At 46.1% G+C, this 14,635-nt stretch overlaps 1 protein-coding gene across 3 annotated transcripts in view; it reads right to left on the reverse strand.

The window, feature by feature from the left end:
• Positions 1-14,635, reverse strand: part of LOC146812317 (serine/threonine-protein phosphatase 4 regulatory subunit 1-like) — a 389,023-nt gene that overhangs the window by 49,840 nt on the left and 324,548 nt on the right. For all 3 annotated transcript variants that reach the window (XM_085619300.1, XM_085619299.1, XM_085619298.1), the window contains 2 exons: positions 13,885-14,090; positions 12,392-12,481 (listed from right to left, as the gene is read on the reverse strand). In XM_085619300.1, the coding sequence (XP_085475426.1) occupies positions 12,392-12,481; positions 13,885-14,090 (296 nt within the window). The remainder of the gene's footprint in view (positions 1-12,391; positions 12,482-13,884; positions 14,091-14,635) is intronic.

The raw sequence follows: 14,635 nt of genomic DNA on the forward strand, positions 1-14,635 counted from the left end.
ATGGCCGGAGACCCCTCACTATTTTAGATCTCGCATGACGCCGATGGAGGCAGATATATCGCCTTGTGACCCACCATTGCAGCTTCTCATATTTGCAAATGCTTGGTATTTGTAACCTGGCCTCAGGGTGTTTGTAAAATGGAGATACCATTCCCCTTATTTATGAGAAGGGCGGGGCTTATGTTTGAGCTCTTATCTAAGAAGGAGCAGAGAACTTAACATAGCTAACCCCTCTGTTGCTTAATGAGTTGCAACTGCAAAGCATGTTTGTTCTCCTAACTGGAGAAAAACAGCACAAAGCTTTCTGCTTTCCAAGAAAATCACACACAGCACAAATTGTTTACTCTATAAAAGCATTTTAAAATCTAATACAAGATTACGTAGCTCCTTTGTGTGCCTCGTTACCTCCAATGGCGACTTCACTAATGGTTCCTTTTGGTCATCCCTCCATAACTTTTGTTATCTCTAGATCTGCGACCCCCTCTGCCCTTGCCTCCCAAAACCGCGTGGCCAGCACATGAGGAGCCACCAATCGAAGTGCTCCTTAGCCCCATTGGCTAACATTGGCACCCTTGCACTCTGCACCTGGCCACCCCGTGCCGCTGGTGGTGCGCCTTGAGTACTGAACTGAACCTTGGTTCTACCCCCCAAAACTCAGATACCAAAACAGTTTACTTACCTGCAAACCTAACACTTTGTTTTTCTCCATAGGATTGTATGGTGGTTTTCTCTGAAAAATGTTCGGTGTTGAACCTGTTTTGTACTGCACAAAAGTAGCTTAGTGTCTTCAAAAGAGTTAACCCACTTGGTAATGTACTATAGTGCTCATACTATATGATTAGTTTGTTTTGTGCAAGAGTAGAAAAGCAACTAAAAAGTAATCTTAAGTAATTATAAGTATTCTGAAGAGCTTACAACCCATTTTCTTGACTGCAAAGCAATTTGTATGCTACAACAAAATCTTTACACACTGTATCTTGAAAAGGATTGTATTTAAAGTATCACTTACCTGCCACTGAGTAAATATTGGTTCTAGTAATGAACATAAAATAACAACTGTTTATACAAACAATTGGTCTTGATTCAGTCTGAGTGTGCGGCATAATTTCTTGCCCGAGTACGTACAACAAATGCTTAACACTACCCTCTGATAAGCCTGCCTGCTCAACCACACTACCACAAAAGAGAGTAAGGTATTATCTACTTTAGCCTCTGCTATACCTCTGGGGATCTACTGGACTCTGTGCACACTATACCTTACTTTGGAATAGTAAATACAGAGCCAGCTCCTTACACACCCTCTCTGCCCGCTGACTGCAGGCAAGTCCTGGAGCAGTATGCTGAACTCTTCTCCCTAACCGCTGGTCAGATTACCTGGTGTACCCATGAAGTGGACACTGGAGACAATAGCCCTGTCAAAAACAAAATATATAGACAGTCTGATCAAGTTAAGGAGAGCATCAGAGTTAAAGTCAGCAAGATGCTGGATTTGGGAGTCAATGAACCCTCTGAGAGCCCCTGAACCAGCCCAGTTGTGATAGTCCTCAAACCTCATTCCAAGGATGGAAAACCAGAGCTGAGGTTTTGTGTAGACTTATAGGGCCTCAATGCAGTAACCAACACAGATGCACACCCAATTCCTAGAGCTGATGGGCTGATTGACAGGTTGGGGGGCAGCCTAATATCTCAGTACCTTTGATGTGACATCAGGGTACTGGCAGACTGGTCTGACCCAAGGAGCAAAAGAGAAATCAGAGTTCTCCACCCCAGATGGGCACTGTAAGTTCGCTGTTGTGCCCTTTGGGTTCAAGAATGCCCCTGCCACCTTCCAGAGGCTGGTGAATCGAGTCCTCGCTGGATTAGAATGTTTCGTGCAGCATCTCTCACCAATATTGCTATCTATAGTTCCACTTAGTAGGATCACCTGATCAATCTTGGGTAGGTCCTGAAAGCTCTGCAAGCTGCAGGCCTCACTATCAAGGCAAGCAAATGCATGATAGGGCAGGGCACAGCTGTATACTTGGACACTTTGTAGGTAGAGACTAAGTTCCACCTTTACAGCCCAAGATCCATACAATTTCGGGCTGGGAAGCTTCAACAACACAAACCCAAGTCAGGGCATGCCATGGCTGTACTGGGTACTATGGGCGGTTTGTGAAGGGGTATGGGACCATTGTGGCACCCCTCACAGAACTTACCTCAAAGAAGATGCCAAAGATGATAAACTGGACATTGAGCTGTCAAAAGGCTTTGATACACTGAAAGAAGCAATGTGCTCACCACCCATTTTTAAAGCTTCAGATTATTCCAAGCAGTTCATAGTGCAGACAGATGCCTATGAACATGGATTGGAGCGATCCTTTCCCAGATCAATGATGGACATGACGGGCCTGTTGCTTTCATTAGCAGGAGGTTACTCCACAGAGAAACGTGTTGGAGCACCATTGCTGTGGTTTGGTCATTTAAGAGGCTGAGGCAATACCTGTTTGGTACTCACTTCCTTGTCCAAACCGACCACAGGCCTCTCAGATGGCTAATACAGATGAAAGGTGGAAACTCCAAATTGCTAAGGTAGACCATCTCTCAACAGGGTATATGGACTTGAGTGGAACACAGACCTGGGACTGACCATGGCAATGCAGATGGCCTTTCCAGGTTTTCCCATTTAGACGATGAAGACTCTCTTGGGAAAGGTTAGTCTCATTCTTTTTCATTTGGGGAGGTGTTGTTTAGTAAAGTGCCCCTTTTTGACATGGTCACCCCCACGTTTTGCCTGGTATCAATTTTGACAGAAGTGCACTGGGTTCCTCTTATCCAGGTCCCTGGTGCCAGATGTTTCCCTAAACTGTACAATTGTTTCCCCAATTGTCAATACCTTTAGCAGCCCTTGTAAGTCCCTAGTGAATGGTACCCCTGGTATCTAGGGAAAAGAGGCTAAGGCAGATACCGAAAGGGCAGTGGCATGTATTGTGCCACCCTAAGGGACTCCTGAGCTCCAACATGCAAACTGCCATAGCAGGCTGCGTGCCTTGGTGCAGAGAAAAGTGAAGACAAGACATGGCACACAGGTGTGCCATACCTGCAGACACTGCATGCAATACAAGTATGTCACCCCTAGAGCAGGCATTACATCTCTAAGGCAGGGTGCACTACACTGCATGTGTGAACATATCTGCATGAGCAGAAATGCCCCTATGATATCCAAATCAGGTTGGATATTACAAGTTAATAAGTAATCCATTTTAAGAACAGGTACTGGGCACTGGTGTTTAAGAGTTCCCCAGCTACATGATGGCTCACAAAACTAGAGATCTTTGGTATCAAGCATCTCGTATTGATAAACCAACACTGATTCCAGTGATTGATTTATTAATACATGCACCCATAGGGCATGTATTAATAAATCATAATAAATCATGGCCCCTGAAAACCTACCAACTACTAGAGTGCTTGTTGACTGGTGTAGATCAGCCTCCCACAACTGACAGGTTTCTGACCCCCTGCAGGTGAGATCCCATGCTCTCTGAGGCAGTAACAATGCCTGCTCTTGCCAGAGGTGTTGTCACCTCCTCCAAGCAGGATGGCTAAGTGATCAGCATATCAAGGCAGGAGGCGTCAAAGGCCTCCACTGCCTCAGCAATGCAACCCAAGGCTTCCCCAAACAGGGGAAATGCCACCCCCTGCCCAATTTGGCACCAGGACAGACAGGAAAATTATCAGTCAAGAGGCATGCCCCCTCTCACGATAGAACTACCCCTAAGGTGGGCAATCTTAAGTGAACATGACGTTTAAAATTCCACCATTCTAAGTTTTGGCGGAATCCGGCTTTCTGGGTCAGGGTTATGCCCACTTCCTACATGAAGTGGTCATATAGAGGGTGTAGGCACCCTAAAGGTAAGTAGTCCATTGGCTACTACCTGTTACTCCATGTAATGCCGCTAAATTGAGTATTTAGGTGGCAACCCTGACACCAAGAACTCAGATTCGACAGATCAGGAAGAGAAGGATACCAAGAGCTGTAAGAAAGGCAAATGCTACTTATGCATCTGTTCTTGGCATGTAGAGTTGCAGATCTACACACTGTGCATAGATAGCCATCTGGTGTTGGGCCCGGATGTTTGCAGTTGTTTTTCCTCTTGGAAAGTCCTTGGAAGTCACGAGGTATGTGACTCCTCTTTTCGATCGTTTTGCGCATGGGCTTCGGCTCCATCCTCAGATTGTTTTTCGCCAGCAGGGAAATGATGGAGCATAGTAATAAGTAGTGAAGATGCCCATGTGTGCTGTATCTAAATAAGATAAACTGGAACAGATAAAGGTAGCCAGGGAGGCGGGTGGGCGTGTGTAGATCTGCAGCGCTACATGCCAAGAACAGATGCATACTGGTAAGTAGCATTTGCCATTCGAGGCATATGAGCTGTAGATTACACACTGTGCATAGATTATATAGCAGTACTCGCTCCTAGCAGCGACCACCAGTATCTGTTGCAGTGGTTTGAAACAATGTTTTGAGTACTGCCTGGCCCACTCTAGCTTGTTGCTTAGTTTGCAAATCCACACAATAGTGTTTAGTGAAAGTGTGTGGTGTAGACCATGTAGCTGCTTTGCAGATATCATCTAAGGGGATGTTCCCTAAAAATGCCATGTAAGCCCCTATCTTACGTGTAGAGTGGGCTTTAGGGGGGAACAGATAGCATTCGTTTTGCTTTGTGGTAGCAAATCTGTATGCATTTAACAATCCACCTAGCTATCCCAGATTTGGAGATGGGGTTGCCTTTGTGTGGTGGTGAGAAAGACACGAAGAGCTGTTTGGTCTTACGAAAAGGTTGTGTTCTCTCGATGTAGTAGAGTAAGGCTCGTTTGACATCTAGTGTGTGGAGAGCTCTTTCTGCAATGGTCTGTGGCTGTGAGAAGAATATGGGCAGTTCCACAGATTGGTTTAGGTGAGAGGGAGAAATGACTTTAGGGAGGAATTTAGGATTAGTGTGGAGAACTACCTTGTTATGGTGCATTTGCAGAAAGGGTTCTTGAATGGTGAGTGCTTGCATCTCACTGACCCTTCTGAGGGAAGTAATGGCTACAAGAAAAGCAGTTTTCCATGTTAGGAATTGAAGTTCACATTTGTGTAGAGGTTCAAAGGGAGGCCCCATTAGTCTTGTGAGAACGATGTTTAGGTTCCACACAGGTGAGGGTGGCACTCTGGGGGGAATTATTCTTGAGGCCTTCCATGAAGGCTTTTATGGCAGGTACTCGAAAGAGTGATATATGTTGCCTGTTTTGTAGATAAGCTGTTATGGCTGCAAGGTGCAGTCTAATAGACGTGTAGGCTAGGTTGCATCTTTGTAGGTGTAGTAAATAGCCTATGATGTGTTGAATGGACACATCTAGGGGATTGAAGTTATTGTTGTGACAACAGATCACGAAACATTTCCACTTGGCTGCGTAGCAAGCTCTAGCGGTAGGTCGTCTAGCTTCTCTAATGACATTCATACAGTCAGGGGGAAGATTAAGATAACCGAATTCTAGGATTTCTGGAGCCAGATCGCAAGGTTGAGCTGAGCTGGGTCCGGGTGCCTGATCTCTCCATGGTTCTGGGTTAAGAGGCTTGGAGAGAGGTGTAACTTTTGGTGCGGTACTAAAGATATTTCCAGCAGTGTGGTGTACCACGGTTGTCTGGCCCAAGTTGGAGCTACTAGGATGAGAGTGAGGGAGTGTTGCTGTAGTTTGCGTACCACTAGTTGAATGAGTGGGAGAGACGGAAAACCGTACGCAAATCTGCCAGACCAGTTCATCCATATCGCATTGCCTTTGGACAATGGGTGTGGATACCTGGCGGCGAAGTTTGGGCATTTGGCGTTTTCGTGGGTGGCGAAGAGGTCTATCTGTGGATGCCCCCACATTTGAAAGTAGGGGTGAAGAACTTGTGGATGGAGTTCCCACTCATGGATCTGTTGTGTTTGTCTGCTCAGCAGATCGGCCATAGTGTTTAGGACTCCTGGGACATGTTGGGCTAGGAGAAAGATGTTTTGGGTTATGGCCCATCTCCATATGCTCTGTGCTAGCTGAGAGCGCTGCGGAGAGTGTGTGCCGCCTTGTTTCTGTATATAGTACATGGCTGTCATGTTGTCTGTGCGGACTAGGACGGCCTTGCCTGAGACATGTGTTTGAAAAGCCTTTAAGGCTAAGAATATGGCAAGTAACTCTAGATGGTTGATGTGGAGTAACTTTTGTTGAGGTGTCCACCTGCCTTGAGTGGTGTGATGTAGTAGGTGAGCTCCCCAGCCGATGCGATCGCTGTCAGTACTATCTGGGGAACCGGGTCCAGGAATGGTCGCCCTTTGGAAAGGTTTTTGGAGGTCCACCACTGCAGAGAGCGATGGGCGCGACCGTCTACCAACACCAGATCTGTCAATTGACCCTGGGCCTGGTTCCATTGGCGCGCTAAGCACTCTTGGAGAGAACGCATCTGGAGTCTTGCGTGAGGTACCATGAATATGCAAGAGGCCATCATTCCTATAAGTTGCATGAACACTCGAGCTGGAAGAGAGTGTTCCGGGTGAAATTTTGCACGTAGAGCCTGAATGCTTGCTATCCTGGCAGGACTGGGGTAGGCTAGCACTTTTGAGGTGTCTATGGTGGCACCGAGGTATTGTTTTACACGGGACGGTTGCAGATGGGACTTTGTGTGGTTTACTGTGAAGCCCAGTTCGTGAAGTAGCTGGATAGTGACGTGAGTGTGTTGTACACACTGGTTGTATGAGCTGGCTTTTATTAGCCAGTCGTCTAGGTATGGGAAGACGTGGATGTGTTGTCTTCGCAGGTGTGCTGCTACTACCGCTAGGCACTTGGTAAACACTTGCGGTGCTGTTGTGACTCTGAATGGGAGCACTTTGAACTGGTAGTGTTGACCGTCCACTACAAATCTGAGAAACTTTCTGTGAGCCTTGTGAACAGGAATGTGGAAATAGGCGTCCTTGAGGTCTAGGGTGGCAAGGAAGTCGTTTTGGGAGAGCAGGGGAAGTACCTGGTGGAGTGTGACCATGTGGAAATGGTCTGAGTGTATATAGTGATTTAGGGGTCTGAGGTCCAGGATGGGCCTTAGAGTGTCGTCCCTTTTTGGTATGAGAAAATATAGGGAGTAAACTCCCATATTTTGTTGGTGGGTAGGAACTAGTTCTATCGCACTCTTTTGTAGGAGGGAGATTACCTCCTACTTTAGAAGTGACAAATGTTCCTGTGACTTTGGGCGTTGTTTGGGTGGAATGTTTGGGGGGGTAGATGTTAGTTCAAGGCAGTAGCCTGACCAAATTATTTGTGTTACCCATTTGTCTGAGGTGATAGTAGTCCAGACAGGAAAGATATTGTGGAGTCTGCCCCCGACCGGAGTGGGATGGTCTGGGGGGAGTGGAGGGAAGTCATTGGGTAGGGGTGGAGGCAGAGCGGGAGGTGTTAGTTTTGCCTCTGCCTTTATTATTGTTACCCCTGTAGAAGCCTCTTTGGTAACCCCTAGTGAAGGTGGATTGGGTAGGGGCTTTATAGGAAGTGGAAGCGCTGTCGGAGGAGTAGCCTCTGGAGGTGCTTCGAAAGGAAGAGCGGCGAAAGGAGCGCCTGGGAGGGTGCGACTGTAAGGCTCCCATAGACTTCGCAGTATCTGTGTCTTTTTAAATTTTTTCCAGGGCATTGACAACGTTTGGGCCGAACAGATGTTCCTGGTCAAAGAGGTGGAAGCCTGCACCTCGGGTTTGAAACCTGAAATTCGTAGCCAGGCATGCATACGGAGGACGACGCTGGTGTTAATTGCCCTAGAGGCGGTGTCAGCAACATCTAGGGCGCAGCGAATGGAGGTGTTGGTGATGATTTTTGTATTTGTCAGGGAGGTGTTGCATTATGGCTTCCAGTTCATCATAATGTGCCCTGTCATATCTTGCCTAAAGCGCTTGTGTGTTTGCGATGCACCATATGTTGGCAGCCTGGGATGCAGTGCGCTTGCCAGAGGCGTCTAGGAGTTTGGACTCCTTATCAGGTGTTGGTGCCTCGTCTGATGCCTGGGAGTTTGCACGCTTTCTTGCAGTGGACACTACTAGGGAGTCTAGTGGTGCTGGCCCTCTGATGTAGGTGGGGTCTGTAGGGGCGGCCTTATACTTCTTCTCGATGCGAGGGTTGATGACCCTGGCCCTGACCGGGTCTTTAAAGACCTCCGGCGCGTGCTTGATAACCCCTTTAAGCATGGGCAGGATGGAAGTGGCCCTGTGTGTTGTGTCAAAGGTATCTAGGAGGAAGTCCTCCTCCACGAGGTCAGTATGGAGATCAACTCCGTGGTAGTGTGCAGCCCTATGGAGTAGTTGGTTAAACCCCATTGTGTCTTTCGGGGGGGGGGGGGGGGGGATGGTCTTGAAGGGTAAAGGTCGTCCTGCGGGACGTTAGGGACGTCTGGAATGTTATAGTCGTCCCATGGGTCTGGGGAGCCTGTAGGAGTGGAGTCCCCTGTGGGTTGGTCATGGGGCTCGTCCCCTGTGTCATCGTAGACATCCTCATCCGGAGAGGGCGTGGGGGAAGGAGGAGGTGGAGGAGGGGGAGGGGGTGAAGGTATTCTCAAAGGGGAGGTAGCAAAGTCTTTCCTCTTTGGAGGTGGACCTGGGGCAGACTTGACCAGCGGTCTCTTTTTGATGCTGAGCATCAAATGTCCAGTCTTAGGGTCTTTGACAAGTGTTTTTTGTAGTGGATCAGGCCGAAATAGTTCCTCAGTGAGTGGCCGATCCGTCGGCGCCGAAGGCGTCGGAGCTGTAGGTTTTTTATTCTTGGAGTCGGCATCGGTTCGTTGTTTTGAACTGTGCGGCTTAGAGATGGCTGGTTGTTTCCTCGGCTCCGAGATGACTTTCGGCTTCGAGGTGTGGGTGTCGAGGGCTTTGGATTTTTTGTTCGGCTCCGGGGACAGTGTCGGTACCGAGGAGCCGGTGCTTGTCTTCGGCGCCGAGTGTTTCGGTGTGGAGCTCGGCAAGGAGGAGGCCATTTTCTTTTCCAGCACCGACGGCAGGCTGGCTCGAGCCCGAGACGCCAGAAGGCTTGATGGGCTTCTTAACTGGGCTCGAAGGCGAGGTATGGGAAGCAATATCTTTGGTCGTGCCTAGGCCCGAGGGCGTAGGCGTGACCAAAGCCTTTTTCGATGCCGTCGAGGGTGGGGGTGGATGTTAGTACTCACGTCCTTCTGTGCCGGAGTGATGTCCTCGACATCTGAGTCGTCAGCTTCGGAGGCGCTGACGAGGTCCTCTTCGGTGTGCTGCTCTTCTGGAACATCGATGCCTTCTCCGAAGATGTCGTCGGGGATCGCTGTCGACGTGTGTGCCATGGTCCTCCTCGCCCTTCGGTCTCGAATGGTCTTCTTCGACCGGAAGGATTTGCACGCCGGACAGTCTCGAGCCTCGTGTTCTGGGGAGAGGCAAAGGTTGCACACCTCATGGAGATCGGTGTGGGGAAATTTGGACCCACATCAAGGACACTTCTTAAATGGAGTCCTTTCCATCAGCCAGGACCGGAGCTTAGGTAGGCCCGAAGGCCTTCGCCAACGACCGGAATCGAAGACTTCGAGTCGCGTAGAGTGTGGAGATCGCGATCGAAAACAATACCGCGGAAAGGGGAGGATTGCGCGCCGATCAGAACAACTGGAAACTCTTCGGAACCAGAGCGCGAAGAACACATCCGAGCCCGATGGCGGAAAAAAACAATCTGAGGATGGAGCCGAAACCCATGCGCAATACGATCCAAAGGAGGAGTCACATACCTCGTGACTTCCAAAGACTTTCCAAGAGGAAAAACAAACTGCAAACATCCGGGCCCAACACCAGATGGCGATCTATGCACAGTGTATAATCCGCAGCTCATATGCCTCGAACACTCAGTTTCGTGTTATTAACAAATAGATCTCGATATTTCACATTGCCCTTCTCGCACTTCATTACAAAGGTTTTAGTCAAATTGGTTGTTAATTCCAGGTCTTATATGAACTTTGTAAAAGACATCAGTAAGGGCTGAAGGCCAATGAGGTAAGGGCCTTAAGCATGGCATCGATTGTGTAGAGGAAGGCTGGAAGCGGACGCTGTTCAATGTGGGGGCGGTGCCTGCATCCCTCAACCAATGCATAACCAAGATTGTTGAGGTATAGGGTAAACAAGGGGGCAAGGAGACATCCATGCCTCACCTCCCTCCGCAGTGAACAACAACTTGCATTTGCTCTTTATCCCCTGGGGCACTCTAGCTCTGCTGCCCAAGTACATGTCCTGTAAGAACGTGATTATAGTGGGATCTACTCTAGGTCCTCTAAAATAGACCTCAATTTAGCGTGGATGACGCAGTCGAACATAAATGCCAGGAAGAGATGTCCTTTCCCAGTGTATATTTGCTAATTAACAAATTCAAATTTAAACACTGTTCAATTGTCACTATGCCCCTGCGGAAACCATATTGAGTGTCCGACAGTATCTCTGTTTTCAGCCCACTCCTCCAACCTGCCCAGTATTATCCTGCCGACGACCTTAACCAGGGAGTCAAGTAAGGGGATCGGCCGGTGGCATGAAGGATCATCACTATCACCTTTTTTGTAAATAGGGAGAATTAAAGAATCCAGCTAGGTATTCAAAGGCCCCACACTACAGCATGCTCTAAGCACAATTGTTAAAATAGGCCCCCATAATGAAGCATTCTCTTTATACAGATCAACCAGAATTTCATGCATGCCGGAAGTCTTACTGCCTTTACTGCGCATGAGAGACCTGTTAACTTCATCAAGGGAGAACCTCAGGTTAGTTCATGGTTCCACCCTGTGAGTTCCTAGGGAGGCCACCTGCTGTGGCAGCTGCAGAATAGGTTTGGAGTAAATTTAAGAGAAGTGTGCAACCCACTCCGCTTCGGTGATAGCTACTTCCAATCATGGTGCCTCCTCGTCTTTCAAGACGGCCGAATTTACAACAAGCCAGAAGGGTGAGAAATCACTGGCTGAACTAGCCGCAATAAGGGCCTCCCAGGACTCTGCCTTTAAGGCACATTTCCTTTGCTTTAAGGCAAGTCTAAATTCCTACCTGCACTTCTGCACTTCACTGGTACACCTAGGAGTTTTGTGAAGGGCAGCTTTAGGATTTGTATGCACCTTGGAACAATGTGAATCAAACCATCCTTGCTTAGGAGGTGTACTTGGAAGGTTCCCATCTCACAAGAGATCTTTAATCCCCGTAGAGATGTTTACGAAAGCACAAAAAACAATTGTACGGTTGGCTGTCTCATCCAAGCAGTTATCAAAGCCATACCTAAACTTGGCAACAGTTTACTTAAAAAGTCAGTCACGTTGACCTTCGACCAGCGTAAGGAAAGACCATTGCTAGAAGCTATTTCGATGTTCCCTGCACATACTCTATCCATGGGTGCATTTTTCAACCAAGAACGAAAGTTAAAATGCGCACTCTGAGGATAATGATCACTAAAGGCGATCCAATGCGTAGTAAAATTGGTGAGAAAACGCTGTGCAGTAGGAGATGAAAGAATATAATCAATTGCCATGTGGGTGCCCCTACCATTGAAATTGCAATCGAAGGGAACTACAGGGGTACATATTTCATTAGCATAAGCAACGTCGTGTTCATAGATCATCTCGTTTACCTTGTTGCCATATTCTGAGTGCATAACGTGTTTGATCATCACCACATCGAATGTCCATCATACCACATACCCTTTTGGGGTGTGGGGGCACAGACGAATATTAAATTCATCACCCCATACTATTATGTATTCCTTTGACGCTCACTGCTGTAGAAACATAAGATTGTTATTTAACTGATTTAATACAGTCAAAACTTCCCTAGAGTCATGGTTATTGTAATAATTAACCAGAACACAATTAAATTGTTGTGAAAGTTCCAACACGATTATCTGGTTAAAATTTTATGTAGACCAGACAATTATTTCGGAAGTGGCAAAATGTTGGAAATATAAATACACAAGCCACCTTTAGCTCTAGCATGGCTGGTTGGTGGAAAGTTCTGAATCTGTTGAGATGGAAAGGGTGGGCAAAAGATGTAAAACTTAGAAACCTAAGTAAACCAGTCTAGGTTAACTACTTTGTTGCGCAAACCTGCCATATTCCAGAAGAGTACACTATAGCTTGAATGATCAAAGAAAGCCGCACTCTCCGAATTATCCGAGGAGCACTTGAGCGTTTTACTAAGGTAAAGGATACTGGTAGGTCCGACCGCTGGACAAGGTATGGAGTGCACTCAAAATGTCTTTGGCAAACTCATTTATTAAGAAGTTTTGGAGTTTTGAGACTAAACTTTTCTGATGCTGTAATTGGAAGCGCTGGTCTCCCTTATGGATTAACTTGTGTGATCAAAGTAATATTTAGTTTTACCTGTAGTTTAGATTTCTCATCTTCAAATAACAGGTCTGTGCAGTCTTCTAGCATCGATTCATTTGCTGTATTCATTTCCTCTTGGGAGTCCTGTAAAACAAAAAAAAAATCTAAAACAATGCGCAACACTTAGGTAAACATTTTGTCAACCTCCATAGAGGTGCGGCAGCAGATTGATATTTTTTTACATTTCTAGTGCAGCCAGATTAAAACCAGTACTAGTAACATTAAAGGGCAGGTTGTAGTGTGTTGGGTGAATTCAGGTAAAGACCTGGCTCCCTAAAGACAGAGCGCAATTTTTGGGTACAGCCAAAAATCTGCAGTGAAGGGAATAATCTTTGCCTCAATTCTAACACCAGAAGATGGAACCAAGTAGTCAATTTAATCACAGACCATCTCCTGTGAGTTGACCTGAAAATCAATGCATAGTTGCAGCAGTTCATTTGGAGAATTCTAAATAAAACGTCAGGTTTATATTCCAACATTCTTTGGCAGCATCAATCTCAACCTTCATGAACAGAGTGAATCTCCTCTTTACTAGTGCTCATCCATTTCTACACCCACAAAAAAACAGTAGTATGTGATCCAGTTAACTGGCTCCAATTATAACTTCTGTTGGTGGGTCTGACACTAGTGCCACATTATGAGGCTCAGCTTCAAGGACAGTAGCTAGCACACATCAGTGAGACACTTTAAAGCACAAGACAAGCAAATGCACCAAAAGCAGAATAAGAATATACTACTTCACACAGTGTGCACTTTTCCAGGCAAAACAGCAATCAGAATACTGTATAGACAATGATGTATATGAACTGCTTTTCGTGCAAACTAATGGCTTAACAAGGTTTGTAGAAAATCAAAGCTTTAGTATATTTTGAGTGGAATACAAGGAATAACACGATTTTTATGTGTAAAAAAGACCAAATGAAGCTTTGAATGGAGAGTTAATGGAGATACTGCCCCCAATGTTAACCAAATCCACAGGGCTACTACCATTCACAAAGCAGCACCAGTATTTATCATTATGCTGCAACTGAATAAGAGCTTAAGTGGCATGCAAGTACACTACCCTTCAAAAAGTGGCACATATGCCGACATACATCCTTCTAGTCCTAATGTGGTACGACTTATAACTATGGACACAATGTCGTACACAAGACGCCACTGATCTAAATTACACTGTTAATTCTTAGCTATACACTGGTCTAGTTACAGCCCTGAAATCTCAGATTGTGAAATTCTTCTCTCTAGTAGAGACGCTTGGATAAGACAAAATACGTATGGCCTACTAACATTTAAACTGATTGTTGAGCCATCATGTCTAAAAAGTTCACCTTTCTGAGAACCTTGGATCATAACACATGTCAAAAGCAATGGCCTGGCAGTGAATAATAATGCACTGTATGGGGGAACATGCAAACTTGGCACATCATACGGTAGATATCTGGTCATGAAGTGAAACATGGTGCAAGTCACTGGCTTGAAATACTCACTATGCTCTGAAATGAGCAGGCCTTTGAGACCTCAGAGGCTTTCTCAGGAGACTGGGGCGAGGCAGGAATGTTTTTGTTTTCATCTTTAACAGAGGGTGCTTCCTGCGGCAGCGCCATCGTAGTCTTCTCAGTGCTTCTTGTTTCATTGTCATTCACTGAATCTAGTTGAGCAGCCCGCAATGCTGCAGTCAGTACCTGGACCTGAGCTGTAATATACATAGGGTAAAAAAAGAGTAATGTTTTTACAACGATTTCATACATCAGTAGTTCTGTCCTATTTTGAAAGACTTCCAGAGGTACAAGCAATATTATGGAGAGGAAAGTAAGACACTAGATGTGAAGTCGTGAAAAGTTAAGGGTTCTGCCTCCATTCAAAAACCATTAATGGCTTCATACATGATTACTCAAACACCAACACTGTGGCATTTAATGCCATTTGCCACAATTGTAGCAACACAACAAATGAAAAAAGCCATCTATGTTTATTATGTAGAATGTATAGTGTTTTAAGCCAAAAATATGCCTTCAGGGTTACAAACTAGAACCATATGTGCTGGCATGCCAACTCATCATAACAAACAGGCAGAGCTTAAACATTAAAGTTGCTTTTTAGGTTCTTCTATAATGAAGTAGCAAATACATTCTTGGAGCCCTTTATACTGTTAAGTAGGTGTTAATTGCAGTATAATCTTAAAAGAGGGCACCCAAATTTGATATCAGTTAGGCAAACCCATCTCTGACTGAAATGTGT

Source organism: Triturus cristatus, chromosome 7 (genome assembly GCF_964204655.1).
Source record: "Triturus cristatus chromosome 7, aTriCri1.1, whole genome shotgun sequence".
Taxonomy (NCBI): domain Eukaryota; kingdom Metazoa; phylum Chordata; class Amphibia; order Caudata; family Salamandridae; genus Triturus; species Triturus cristatus.